Below are 14173 nucleotides of genomic sequence, written 5' to 3' on the forward strand. Positions count from 1 at the left end.
CAAAATCATTGCTTGCCTACATAGAGGATAAGAATGTGTTCCGCCTTGCTTGTTGATGTACCACATGACAGTTGTGTTGTCTGTTAGAATCAACACCTGCCCTGGAAGAAGTAAATCCTTGAAAGCTATTAATGCAAACTGGACTGCTAACATCTCTTTCAAGTTGATATGTAGATGTTGTAGTCTGGCAGGCCACTTGTCTTGTATCCACTTTCCATTCAGATGAGCTCCCCAAGCTTTGTCTGAGGCATCTGTCGTTAGAATCTGACTCGCCTCTGGCCGGGTCACAGAGAGTCCCTTGTTTAGGTGACATTCCTGAGCCCACCACAACAATTCCTTTTGAATGCAAGGTATTATTTGAATGACAGTGTCCAAATCCTGGCAGTGCTGTGTCCATACATTTTGAGATACCATTGTAGCTTCCTCATATGCAGTTTGGCATTGGGAAGCACCAGAATACAAGATGCCATGAACCCCAAGGCTTGAAGGACTGTCTTTGCAGTCAGCCTGGACTGATGAGACAACTGATGAAAGTAAAGGGAAAGATTATTTTGTTTGTCCGGGGTCAAAAAGGCCATCTGGGATGCTGTATTCAGTCTCACACCCAGAAAGCACATGTCCTGAGAGGGTACTAGACTGGACTTTATTTCGTTCACAGAATACCCCAGGCATCTTAGCACTGCTATCACATAATCCAAATGATGAAGAAGCTTGTCCCTTCCTTGAGCCAGAATCAGGCAATCGTCCAAATAAGGATAGATCTGTATTCCTTTTAACCTGAGGAAAGCTATCATTGGAGCCAGAACTTTCGTGAACACTCTGGGCGCAGTAGATAAGCCAAAGGGCAATGCAGAGAACTGATAATGAGAAGTCCCAGCTCGAAAACGCAGATACTTCCTGCAACTCAGTCTGATAGGAACATGAAGATAAGCCTCCTTGAGATCCAAAGTTACCATCCAATGATCTTTGCCCAGCAGAGGTAAAAGCTGCTGTAACGTCAACATTTTGAACTTGGGAATGTCCAGATAAGTGTTGAGGATAGATAAGTCCAAAATTGGTCTCCACGTGTTCCCTTTCTTTGGTACTAGGAACAGGCGAGAATAAAATCCTAGGCCCACTTCTGGCATAGGGACCGGCTGTATGGCCCCTATTTGGAGTAACAGAGAAATTTGCTTGTGAGCCTCTATTCTTTGTTGAGGAGGAACGTCTGGCATGCCTTTGAAAGGAGGCAAGGTATGGAAATAAAACCTGTAACCGTGGTGTATGATATCCAATACCCATCTGTCTTGGGTAATTAAACTCCAATTTTCTTTGAAAAGTGCCAACCTTCCTCCCAAAGGTGCTGCCAGACGAGAAGGCTCTGGCAGCTGAAAAGGTAGGTCATTGGGTCTGTTTATGAAAGGACTGACCCCTGCCCTCACCGAAGACTGTGCAGGAGAACTCCCTGTTCTAGGCCTGAAAGAGCCCTGAGCTCTGCCCCTACCACGTCTAGATCTACCCCTAGACTGGGAATCATAAGAAGGATACGTCCACCCTTTAGTAGGCCAATTTCTACTAAACTTTGGAGGCTGAACCTGCAAAAAATCTTTAACAGTCTGCATAGACTTAGCCTTGTCTTCCATTTTCTTTAAAACTGCCTCAACAGGAGAACCAAACAACACATCAGATTGTAAAGGAGCATCTAAAATCCTTGTTTTAACATGGTCAGATAAATTCTGATCCCTCAGCCAGGCGTGCCTGCGAAGAACTGACCCAGTGGCAGCCACCCTAGACGAGGCCTGTACAGCATCAAAACCACATTGCAAAGAATGCTTACCCACCTGTTCAGAAACATGTACTAAATTTTGTAACTCTTTACAATCAATACCTTCCGCCAGAGCATCAACCTTAGACTTCAATTGTGAAAGGAGATAGTTTTGGTATTTCAACATGTGAAACTGGCAATTCAAAGCCCTCATAGCTAGAGTGGAAGAAGTATAAACTTTCTTTCCCCATCTGTCCAAGGCCCTGGCCTCTTTATCTGTAGGAACCGGATTCTTGACAACAGAAGCCTTAACACCTTTAGGCCCCTGACTAACAGTTTCTGGGTCCGCCCTAGGACTCTTAAAAAGATACTTATGAGCCTCAGGCACCCTGTAATACCTATCCGGTTTAACAGGAGCAGGAGGCAAAGAATCAGGATTAAGAGAAGCCTCTGTAAAACATCTTCCACCACATCCAAAACAGGAGGTATAGCCAAAGGCCTATGCTGGGGTAAAACAAAAATTCCCTAAGCCTTTTCCTGGAATCAGAGAAGTCCTGACCTTCCCACTTAAAATGCTCCCTCATGGAATGAAGAGTTTCTGAAAAAGAAAAATCCTCAGGAGGAGAAGCAGAAGGAGTAGAATCATCCACATCAGAATCAGAATAAGGGGAATACTCCTGCAAGTCTTCAGCCGAAGACTCTGAAACATCCGAAGCCTGCTCAAAACTCCCTAGCTCAGGCTCCACCCTAGGTCTCTTATCAGGAGGGGGCAAAGAACCCCTAATCAAAGTAATCAAATCTTCTGCCATTTTAAGCATATGCTTCTTGGGCACAGTTCCAGAAGAACTAGGGGTGACACCAACTGAAGCTAAACCTGGCCTGCCTCTGGGAGAAGCCTTGGAAACAGAAGGAGAGGGCCTAACCACCCTAGGAAGGGAGAGGAGTATAGTAACCTGAGAAGCCCCATCAGCCTGACCTGCCTCCTGAGAGGCCACATCCTGCAATAACAAAGTCTCTCCCTGGGATCCCAAAGAAACCTCCGGTGGAACCACCGGCTCCACCGACACCTCTAAAGAACCGGCGTCCCGCACGGACGGTTCTTCTAGCCTAGGCTTAACTGCTTTGTCCTTGCGCTTCTTGAAGCGGGCGGAGCATCCGGCGGCATTTTATAATTGCACCGCTTCAAGACTAACCTGGCACAATCTAACCTTCTCTTTATAGTGCGCTTATTGAATCTAGCACAAGAGCGACACCCAACAACGTCGTGCTCAGGCCCTAAACAAGGAATACACAAAGTATGATAGTCTCTATGCGGTATCTGTTTCCCACAAGAAATACAATTATTCACTTTTTCTGACATCCGGTAAACCACTGAGGCAAGAAAAAACTAAAATATTCCCCAACGGGGTACTTAGCCAACTTTGACTCGGTCTGAAACTCCGAAATCGAAAAATTTCAGAACGTCAACCGGCACTTGCAATGCTGCTTCTGCATCGGACCATGCGGCAAAAAAGACTAAGGATATGACGTCGGTCATGCGCATTTGTACCCTGACGTCCTGATGTCAGTCAAATGCGCCTTGACCGACGTCAGCCTTATACTTTGATATTCGGGCCGACCGAGGACAGCGGACTACCCAAGTGTAAGGACTGCAGCAATGTGAGATGAAGAACATCAATATTTTGTTGAATTAATATGATTTAGTGTTATTTACCATGGATAAAGACATCCTTAACATTGCATTTACAAAAAGACATTCAATGTGGAATAGTGATTAACATATACTTTTCAATACTGTAAATGAGGACATTCCCCACAATGAGGTACCCTTGGGAGGTACGTTTGTCAGTATCCAAAAAAGCCTTGGCACGTGCCAAAATTTCAAAGAAAGGGGATACAACCGAGCAACCTGCCAATATTCCAAAAGAGGTGTATGAAGCTATGGAGTGGGGGAATAAGGCGCTGCAGATTTCAACAAAAGGGCTTAGGGGAGAAAGGCAGCCTTACAGTGTCAATGCTTGTGAAACTGTGGATGGTGCAGTGGTAACTTTGTCACCTCACAGCAAGAGGTTCTCCAGTTCGATTCTTGGCCGGGGTGCCTTCTGTGCGGAGTGTGCATGTCCTCCCTGTGTTCGTGTGGGTTTCCTCTGGGTGCTCTGGTTTCCACCCACGCTATAAAGACCTGCATCTGGAGTGTTTCTCCCCGGGCCTCCACTGAAAATTGGCTTTGTTCCAAGTCTCACTTTTATGGTTAACAAATGTTAAATAAAATACACTTTGCTATGTCCCTAGATGAATATATCCACCGTTTTACAGACTCACCATCATCGGTAGAAAAATTCCACCCCGATCTAGAGTGACAACTTTTACATCTCAGCATAAGCATTTCTCCAGGTGTCACAAAAGGAATGAAGCCTTGTAATAAAATAGGGTCCTGATTCGCAACAGTGAACTGAAAAAGTGACTGCCCACCTGAAACTTCACCAGACTGTGCAGGTCCCCAAAAGTCAGACAGCGCATTATCACACTGTGCAAGTCCACAGAAGTCAGGCAGTACATTACCAACTATGCAGGTCCTCATAAGTCAGACAGCACATTACCAAACTGTGGAGAGTCCTGGAAGTCGGACAGCACGTCAAAGGACAGTGGAGGTGCCCAAAACTCAGACAGCACATCACCAGACTGTGCAGGTCCCCAGAAGTCAGACAGCACATTACCAGACTATGCAGGTGTCCAAAAGTCAGATAGCACATTAACAGATTGTGCAGGTCCCCAGAATGCAAACGGCACATTACAAGACTGTGCAGGTCCCCACGAGTCAGACAGCACATTACCACACTGTGCAGGCCACCAGAACTCAGCATATTACCAGACTGCGAAGGTCCTCAGAATTCAGACAAAACACTACCAGACTGTGCAAGTCATGAGAAATCAGACAGCATATTACCACTCTGCGCAGGTCCCCAGTAGTCAGACAGCAAATTATCAGACTATGCAGGTCCCGAGACACCAGACAGCAAATTAACACACTGTACAGATCCTCAGAAGTCAGACAGCACATTACCAAACTGTGCAGTTTTCCAGAAGTTAGACAGCACACTACCACACTGTGGAGAGCCCCAGAAGTTAGACAGCACATCAATGGAAAGTGCAGGTCCTCAGAAGTCAAACAGCACATTGTGCAGGTCTCCAGAAGTCAGACAGCACATTAACAAACTGTGCAGGTCCCCAGAAGTCAGACAGCACATTAACACTGTCAGAGTCTTCAGAAGTCAGACAGCACATTACCACAATGCAGGTCTCCAGAAGTGAGACAGCACATCACCAGACTGTGCAGGTCCCCAGAAACCAAACAGCATATTACCAGACTGGGCAGGCCCCAGAAACCAGACAGCATATTACCAGACTGTGAAGAGCCCTAAATGTTAGGGGGCATGTTTCTAGAAGGTGCAGGCTCCCAGAAGTTAGAGACAGCACATTACCAGACTGTGAATAGCCCTAAATGTTAGGGGCTATGTAACTAGACAGTGCAGGGCCCCATACATTTGAAGGTATAAAACCAGACTGCATAGAGACTCATAACACTGGCAGCACATTACCAGAGTATGCAGATCCCACAAGTCTAGAAATATATACTCACAATGTTAAGGATCTCGTATGTTTGGCCTCCTACACACAGACAGTGCAGGATGCCATAAAGTCTGGCAGTTCATACCTGGAATGTGCAGATGTCTCAAGTTTGGCAACCTTTTGTCTCACTATTAAGGACGGTATAATATGACAGTGTACACCCAGGTACTGGAGACCACTAAGTACTAAAGCAGACACACTTTGCAAGCTCCCAGCCCAAACACAGAATGAACAGGGTCACAGGACGAGACCACTAAGTACTAGAGCAGATACAGACACAGTGCACGCTCCCAGCCCAAACACAGAATGAACATGGTCACAGGACGAGACCACTAAGTACTAAAGCAGATACACACACAGTGCAAGCTCCCAGCCCAAACACAGAATGAGCAGGGTCACAGGACGATACCACTAAATACTAAAGCAGATACACACACTGTGCAAGCTCCCAGTCCAAACACAGAATGAACAGGGTCACAGGACGAGACCACTAAGTACTAAAGCAGATACACACACTGTGCAAGCTCCCAGCCCAAACACAGAATGAACAGGGTCACAGGATGAGACCACTAAGTACTAAAGCAGATACACACACTGTGCAAGCGCCCAGCCCAAACACTGAATGAACAGGGTCACAGGACGATACCACTAAGTACTAAAGCAGATACACACACTGTGCAAGCTCCCAGCCCAAACACAGAATGAACAGGGTCACAGGATGAGACCACTAAGTACTAAAGCAGATACACACAATGTGCAAGCGCCCAGCCCAAACACTGAATGAACAGGGTCACAGGACGATACCACTAAGTACTAAAGCAGATACACACACTGTGCAAGCTCCCAGCCCAAACACAGAATGAACAGGGTCACAGGACGAGACCACAAAGTACTAAAGCAGATACACACACTGTGCAAGCTCCAGTCCAAACACAGAATGAGCAGGGTCACAGGACGAGACCACTAAGTCCTAAAGCAGATACACACACTGTGCAAGCTTCCAGCCCAAACACAGAATGAGCAGGGTGACAGGACGAGACCACTAAGTACTAAAGCAGATACACACACTGTGCAAGCTCCCAGTCCAAACACAGAATGAACAGGGTCACAGGACGATACCACTACATACTAAAGCAGATACACACACTGTGCAAGCTCCCAGTCCAAACACAGAATGAGCAGGGTCACAGGATGAGACCACTAAGTACTAAAGCAGATACACACACTGTGCAAGCTCCCAGTCCAAACACAGAATGAACAGGGTCACAGGACGAGACCATTAAGTACTAAAGCAGATACACACACTGTGCAAGCTCCCAGCCCAAACACAGAATGAACAGGGTCACAGGACGAGACCACTAAAGTACTAAAGCAGATACACACACTGTGCAAGCTCCCAGCCCAAACACAGAATGAGCAGGGTCAAAGGACAAGACCACTAAGTACTAAATCAGATACACACACTGTGCAAGCTCCCAGTCCAAACACAGAATGAACAGGGTCACAGGAAGAGACAAGTAAGTACTAAAGCAGATACACACACTGTGCAAGCTCCCAGCCCAAACACAGAATGAGCAGGGTCACAGGAAGAGACCACTAAGTACTAAAGCAGATACACACACTGTGCAAGCTCCCAGCCCAAACACAGAATGAGCATGGTCACAGGACAAGACCACTAAGTACTACAGCAGATACAGACACTGTGCAAGCTCCCAGCCCAAACACAGAATGAACAGGGTCACAGGACGAGACCACTAAGTACTAAAGCAGATACAGTCACTGTGCAAGCTCCCAGCCCAAACATAGAATGAGCAGGGTCACAGGACGATACCACTAAGTACTAAAGCAGATACACACACACTGTGCAAGCACCCAGCACAAACACAGCATGAACAGGGTCACAGGATGAGACCACTAAGTACTAAAGCAGATACACACACTGTGCAAGTTCCCAGTCCAAACACAAAATGAACAGGGTCACAGGACGAGACCACTAAGTACTAAAGCAGATACACACACTGTGCAAGCTCCCAGTCCAAACACAGAATGAGCAGGGTCACAGGACGAGACCACTAAGTACTAAAGCAGATACACACACTGTGCAAGCTCCCAGACCAAACACAGAATGAGTAGGGTCACAGGACGATACCACTAAGTACTAAAGCAGATACACACACTGTGCAGGCTCCCAGCCCAAACACAGAATGAGCAAGGTCACAGGATGAGACCACTAATACTAAAGCAGATACCCACACTGTGCAAGCTCCCAGCCCAAACACAGAATGAGCAGGGTCACAGGATGTGAAAACTAAGTACTAGAGCAGATACAGACACTGTGCAAGCTCCCAGCCCAAACACAGAATGAGCAGGGTCACAGGACGAGACCACTAAGTACTAAAGCAGATACACACACTGTGCAAACACCCAGCCCAAACACATAATGAGCAGGGTCACAGGACGAGACCATTAAGTACTAAAGCAGATACACACACTGTGCAAGCTCCCAGCCCAAGCACAGAATGAACAGGGTCACAGGATGAGACCACTAAGTACTAAAGCAGATACACACACAGTGCAAGCTCCCAGTCCAAACACACAATGAGCAGGGTCACAGGACGAGACCACTAAGTACTAAAACAGATACACACACTGTGCAAGCTCCCAGTCCAAACACACAATGAGCAGGGTCACAGGACGAGACCACTAAGTACTAAAGCGGATACACACACTGTGCAAGCTCCCAGCCCAAACACAGAATGAGCAGGGTCACAGGACAAGACCACTAAGTACTAAAGCAGATACAGACACTGTGCAAGCTCCCAGTCCAAACACACAATGAGCAGGGTCACAGGACGAGACCACTAAGTACTAAAGCAGATACACACACTGTGCAAGCTCCCAGTCCAAACACACAATGAGCAGGGTCACAGGACGAGACCACTAAGTACTAAAGCAGATACACACACTGTGCAAGCTCCCAGTTCAAACACAGAATGAACAGGGTCACAGGACGAGACCACTAAGTACTAAAGCATATACACACACTGTGCAAGCTCCCAGTCCAAACACAGAATGAGCAGGGTCACAGGACGATACCACTAAGTACTAAAGCAGATAAACACACTGTGCAAGCTCCCAGCCGAAACACAGAATGAGCAGGGTCACAGTACGAGACCACTAAGTACTAAAGCAGATACACACACTGTGCAAGCTCCCAGCCCAAACAAAGAATGAGCAGGGTCACAGGACGATACCACTAAATACTAAAGCAGATACACACACTGTGCAAGCTCCCAGTCCAAACACAGAATGAACAGGGTCACAGGACGAGACCACTAAGTACTAAAGCAGATATACACACACTGTGCAAGCTCCCAGTCCAAACACAGAATGAGCAGGGTCACAAGACGATACCACTAAGTACTAAAGCAGATAAACACACTGTGCAAGCTCCCAGTCCAAACACAGAATGAGCAGGGTCACAAGACGATACCACTAAGTACTAAAGCAGATACACACACTGTGCAAGCTCCCAGCCCAAACAAAGAATGAGCAGGGTCACAGGACGATACCACTAAATACTAAAGCAGATACACACACTGTGCAAGCTCCCAGTCCAAACACAGAATGAGCAGGGTCACAGGACGAGACCACTAAGTACTAAAGCAGATACACACACTGTGCAAGCTCCCAGCCCAAACACAGCATGAGCAGGGTCACAGGACGAGACCACTAAGTACTAAAGCAGATGCACACACTGTGCAAGCTCCCAGTCCAAACACAGAACGAGCAGGGTCACAGGACGATACCACTAAGTACTAAAGCAGATACACACACTGTGCAAGCTCTCAGCCCAAACACAGAATGAACAGGGTCACAGGATGAGACCACTAAGTACTAAAGCAGATACACACACTGTGCAAGCTCCCAGCCCAAACGCAGAAAGAGCTGGGTCACAGAACGAGACCACTAAGTACTAAAGCAGATACACACAATGTGCAAGCTCCCAGTCCAAACACAGAATGAACAGGGTCACAGGACGAGACCACTAAGTACTAAAGCAGATACACACACTGTGCAAGCTCCCAGCCCAAACACAGAATGAACAGGGTCACAGGATGAGACCACTAAGTACTAAAGCAGATACACACACTGTGCAAGCGCCCAGCCCAAACACTGAATGAACAGGGTCACAGGACGATACCACTAAGTACTAAAGCAGATACACACACTGTGCAAGCTCCCAGTCCAAACACAGAATGAACAGGGTCACAGGACGAGACCACTAAATACTACAGCAGATACACACACTGTGCAAGCTCCCAGCCCAAGCACAGATTGAGCAGGGTCACAGGACGAGACCACTAAGTCCTAAAGCAGATACACACACTGTGCAAGCTCCCAGCCCAAACACAGAATGAACAGGGTCACAGGACGATACCACTAAGTACTAAAGCAGATACACACACTGTGCAAGCTCTCAGCCCAAACACAGAATGAACAGGGTCACAGGATGAGACCACTAAGTACTAAAGCAGATACACACACTGTGCAAGCTCCCAGCCCAAACACAGAATGAGCAGGGTCACAGGACGATACCACTAAGTACTAAAGCAGATACAGACACTGTGCTAGCTCCCAGCCCAAACACAGAATGAACAGGGTCACAGGATGAGACCACTAAGTACTAAAGCAGATACAGACACTGTGCAAGCTCCCAGCCCAAACACAGAATGAGCAGGGTCACAGGACGATACCACTAAGTACTAGAGCAGATACAGACACTGTGCTAGCTCCCAGCCCAAACACAGAATGAACAGGGTCACAGGATGAGACCACTAAGTACTAAAGCAGATACAGACACTGTGCAAGCTCCCAGCCCAAACACAGAATGAGCAGGGTCACAGGACGTGACCATTAAGTATTAAAGCAGATACACACACTGTGCAAGCTCCCAGTCCAAACACAGAATGAGCAGGGTCACAGGACGTGGCCACTAAGTACTAGAGCAGATACAGACACTGTGCAAGCTCCCAGCCCAAACACAGAATGAGCAGGGTCCTACAGGACTGGAAGCCCATATAAAGACTATGCAGGACTCCAGATGTCTGGCAAGCTGATAAACAGATACTGTAGAGTCCCATAAGTATGACATGTCGTACTCAACAGTGTGCAGGGCCCCACGTGTATTAGCCCATTTTAAAACTACAAAGTACTCCATAAGTCTGCAAAACGGTTGCATCTTCATAATTGCAGTGCTTTTCTGCCAACTCCCTTCACTCCAAAAGCTCCAGATGTCCATGTCCATACATACTAGCGCCACTGTCTTCCTCAAACCCATCTCACTCAATTACTATAATTTACAGACATACAAAACGTCCTCCAACAACAATCCTCCTAGAGACTGGCCTTTCTGTCCACATCTGGGCAGACAGGAACATTACCTTGACCCCTCATCCTTTTTCAGGTATTGGACACTTACCAACATCTGTGAGCTGTTGAAGGGGCCATACACTTCCGCATCATTGGTGTTCTCCCATCTGTACTCCCACATCTCTTCCTGCTCCATTTCACTTCCTGTAAAACAAACAAGCAGAAAGACATTATTTTCACCAGTAGTTTAGGCTCATCTAAAAAACAGTACAGGGACTTTGAAAATGATATTCAGTGTCAAATGCCTTCTGTATCTCATGTGCTGATGTGACAGTGAGGCTTCTGCTTGCAATGTTTGCACACTACCAGTGTTCTGGGAAGGGGTGGGTGGCTGGGGCATGTTAGTCAAAACACTGTTGTACCACTGCTGCCAGCTGAAACCCATGGTGGCACCCTCAAAAACAGGATGGATGGTGAAACACATGCACTGTAATGAATATATTCACTGTACAGTCTCTACATGCATGTGCGGGGGAACTAAAACTTCCCCTAGCAACAAAATGACAGGCACTATTAAGGAAATGCCTTGTAAATAAATACTCTGTGGGAAATGTTGCTTGATAAAAAATAATATTTCTTCCTATACCACTGTAAATGTGAAAATCAGCTATTGCAAGATGTCTCACTGTCTAGAATGCTTAGGACAACTGCCACAGAACCTTCTAATAGCAACAGAACCTTTGGAGAATGATCTACATGGTTTCACTGTGACATTTTTGGAAAGACAACTGGAGCGAGAACATCTGCAGGCTAAGGGGAAGCAAAACACCTTATGTGAGACAAAATTGCTATACTGGGATGTTTTGTTACCATTTGAAACTGAATGAAAACTTGATGTGCATTGCATCAAACTATGATTTACTGACATCTGGACTGAATTCAGAGAATTATTAACTTCCAGAATTTCTTCTGTGTTTATCTGACAATGACTGTTTTCATCAGACAATTTGATCAATTTAACTCAGAACATTACTTTAGAAAGATATCCAAAGCCCTACAATACCTGTATCTCTCTCCCTCCATCATCACTAAAGGACATACAAGTGCTTTCTAAGATGAAGTACACTTCCTCTGTGGGGCCAGATGACATACTAGGCTGTTTGTTAACTAGGTACCAAACATTCCCTGGAAGAGCCTCTCCACAAGTTATTTAACCTCAGGCTGACTAAATGCTCAGTCCCGGACATAGAGCATACAGCCCTGGAGGTGTGACTCCATAAAGCTGGCCCTACTACTGAACCCAAAAACTATATGCCCATCAGTCTGACAAATGTTATTTCTAAGACCATGGAACACATTATAATAGACCAAACAAAAACAGATATTAAAAAAAACTAATCAGACTAGATCCCCAACAATTTGGTTTGGTAAAAGTAGATCCTATACAATGAACTTGGTAAACTTCTTTGAAGAGGTAAGACAAGCTGTTGACAGTGATCACACTGTACGCACATCCGACCTTGACTTGTACGCACATCCGACCTTGATTTGGGCAAGGCATGTCATACCATCCCCCAAAGTAAGATAAATGCATTACAGACAGAATCCTACATGAGATGGACAGACAACTGGCTAAAAGACAGAAATAACATAGTGTAGTTGTTAGGGTGAGGGTCAGAGGACATGAATGTGACCAGTGGTGCCCCGCATTGCTCAACATTGTTACCACATTTGTTCAATGTTTACTTCTCTGATCTACAGAATAAAATCCGAAACCTATGACTAACCAAGTTTGCAAGTCACTACAATCTGGCAGTTGTTGTCAAATCTCCTCTGACACAAAAGCCCCGTAGTAGGAACTTAAACTTATAATTTTAAATTCTTACCCAGTGCTGTTGCCTTCACTTAAAATGACTACTCCAAATCAGAGATCAAAGCTACTCCCCTCAGGAACAGCCAAGAAAGTATAACAACTTTGGTCAGACCCATCAGCTGCCAGCAGACCGCTACAAAAATATTTTTGGCTTCATTTACAAAATGACTCCACGTGCAACTGCGTTTGTGACCCTGGATAATCTGGTGCCTCATAGAAGACACTTGGACTGTTTGAGTGTGTGACATCGACACACACTGAACATGCTACATTACGTCTTGATTTATCATTCGCACCATCTTCACTGTACTATTAACATAGCCAGCTATGTTCCTGTACTTTGAATTACTGTAAACGGATACTTTACATATAAAATTGTGTTAATATAACAAGGTCACGGCTGAAAAGACTCAATAGACCAGCTCACCTATCAGTTATTAAACTGTAAAATAACAAAAAAGGAATACTTGGTGTATTAAAAAAGTTTAAATTAAATACTAAAAAATGTAAAATTGTCTAATTTGACAGACAAACCATTCCCTCGGCATATATCTTTTAGTTATGTACTCACCATAACTTTAGATGTTTGGGATCCATCTCGCCTACATTCTGTACTGATGGGCTTGGAGCCGATCCCTCGGCTCCAACTCGGCACGCTTATGCTATAGAGCGAGGCCTCTTATTGGCTGAGCTATTTTTTATCCCAGGATGCACCACCACTAATCCCCCAGATCTTGTTTGTCCGCATTCATGCACACATGCACAACTTGTTTATATAACATTGTTAGATGTTTCAAGATGAAACAACAGGATTCGGACCTTCTGATATCCTCTGATCTCCAAGGAAGGGGGAAGGAGGGTGGGTTATTAGGAATGTAGGCGAGATGGATCCCAAACATCTAAAGTTATGGTAAGTACATAACTAAAAGATGTTATGTGATCCTATCTCGCCTACATTCTGTACTGATGGGACAGCGTCCCTAGCACCTAAATCCCGGGTGGCTCATTGGAAAACACTCCTGAGCACTGTGGAACCAAATGAAGCTCGTCCTCTAGATGCCACATCCAATTTGTAATGAGAAATAAAGGTGTGAGGAGAAGACCATGTAGCCGCAGCACAAATGTCACTAATGGCAAGCTTAGAATGAAATGCTACCGAAGTAGCCATAGCCCTTGTAGAATAAGCTTTGACAGAGGTCGTAAGCTCTTTGTTAGAATAAGAATAAGCTTGAGTAATACAGTCCCTGATCCATTTGGCAATAGTGACCTTTGTGACGGCTTTGAACAATTTATTGTCCGCAAAGGATACAAACAACTGATCTGTTTTCCTTGTTTGTTTGGTCCTGTCTAAATAAAAACGCAACTGCCTGTGGACATCTAATGTGTGGAATATGAATTCCGCTTTGTTAGAATATTTTGGAAAAAAACTGGAAGTTCTAACGATTGTTGTAGGCAGAAACTGGAACAAACTTTAGGGACAAAGGTAGGATTTGGCCTGACAGATGCTCTGTCTTTGTGAAAAACCAAGTACGGGGGGTTTACAGACAAAGCTT

At 45.5% G+C, this 14173-nt stretch overlaps 1 protein-coding gene across 1 annotated transcript in view; it reads right to left on the reverse strand.

Moving 5' to 3' along the window:
- Window positions 1-14173, reverse strand: part of CD2BP2 (CD2 cytoplasmic tail binding protein 2) — a 1650073-nt gene that overhangs the window by 94195 nt on the left and 1541705 nt on the right. The window contains exon 6 of the mRNA XM_044086686.1: window positions 10857-10951. Within this exon, the coding sequence (XP_043942621.1) occupies window positions 10857-10951 (95 nt within the window). The remainder of the gene's footprint in view (window positions 1-10856; window positions 10952-14173) is intronic.

Source organism: Protopterus annectens, chromosome 10.part0 (genome assembly GCF_019279795.1).
Source record: "Protopterus annectens isolate FY-2018-M chromosome 10.part0, PAN1.0, whole genome shotgun sequence".
Lineage (NCBI taxonomy): Eukaryota > Metazoa > Chordata > Ceratodontiformes > Protopteridae > Protopterus > Protopterus annectens.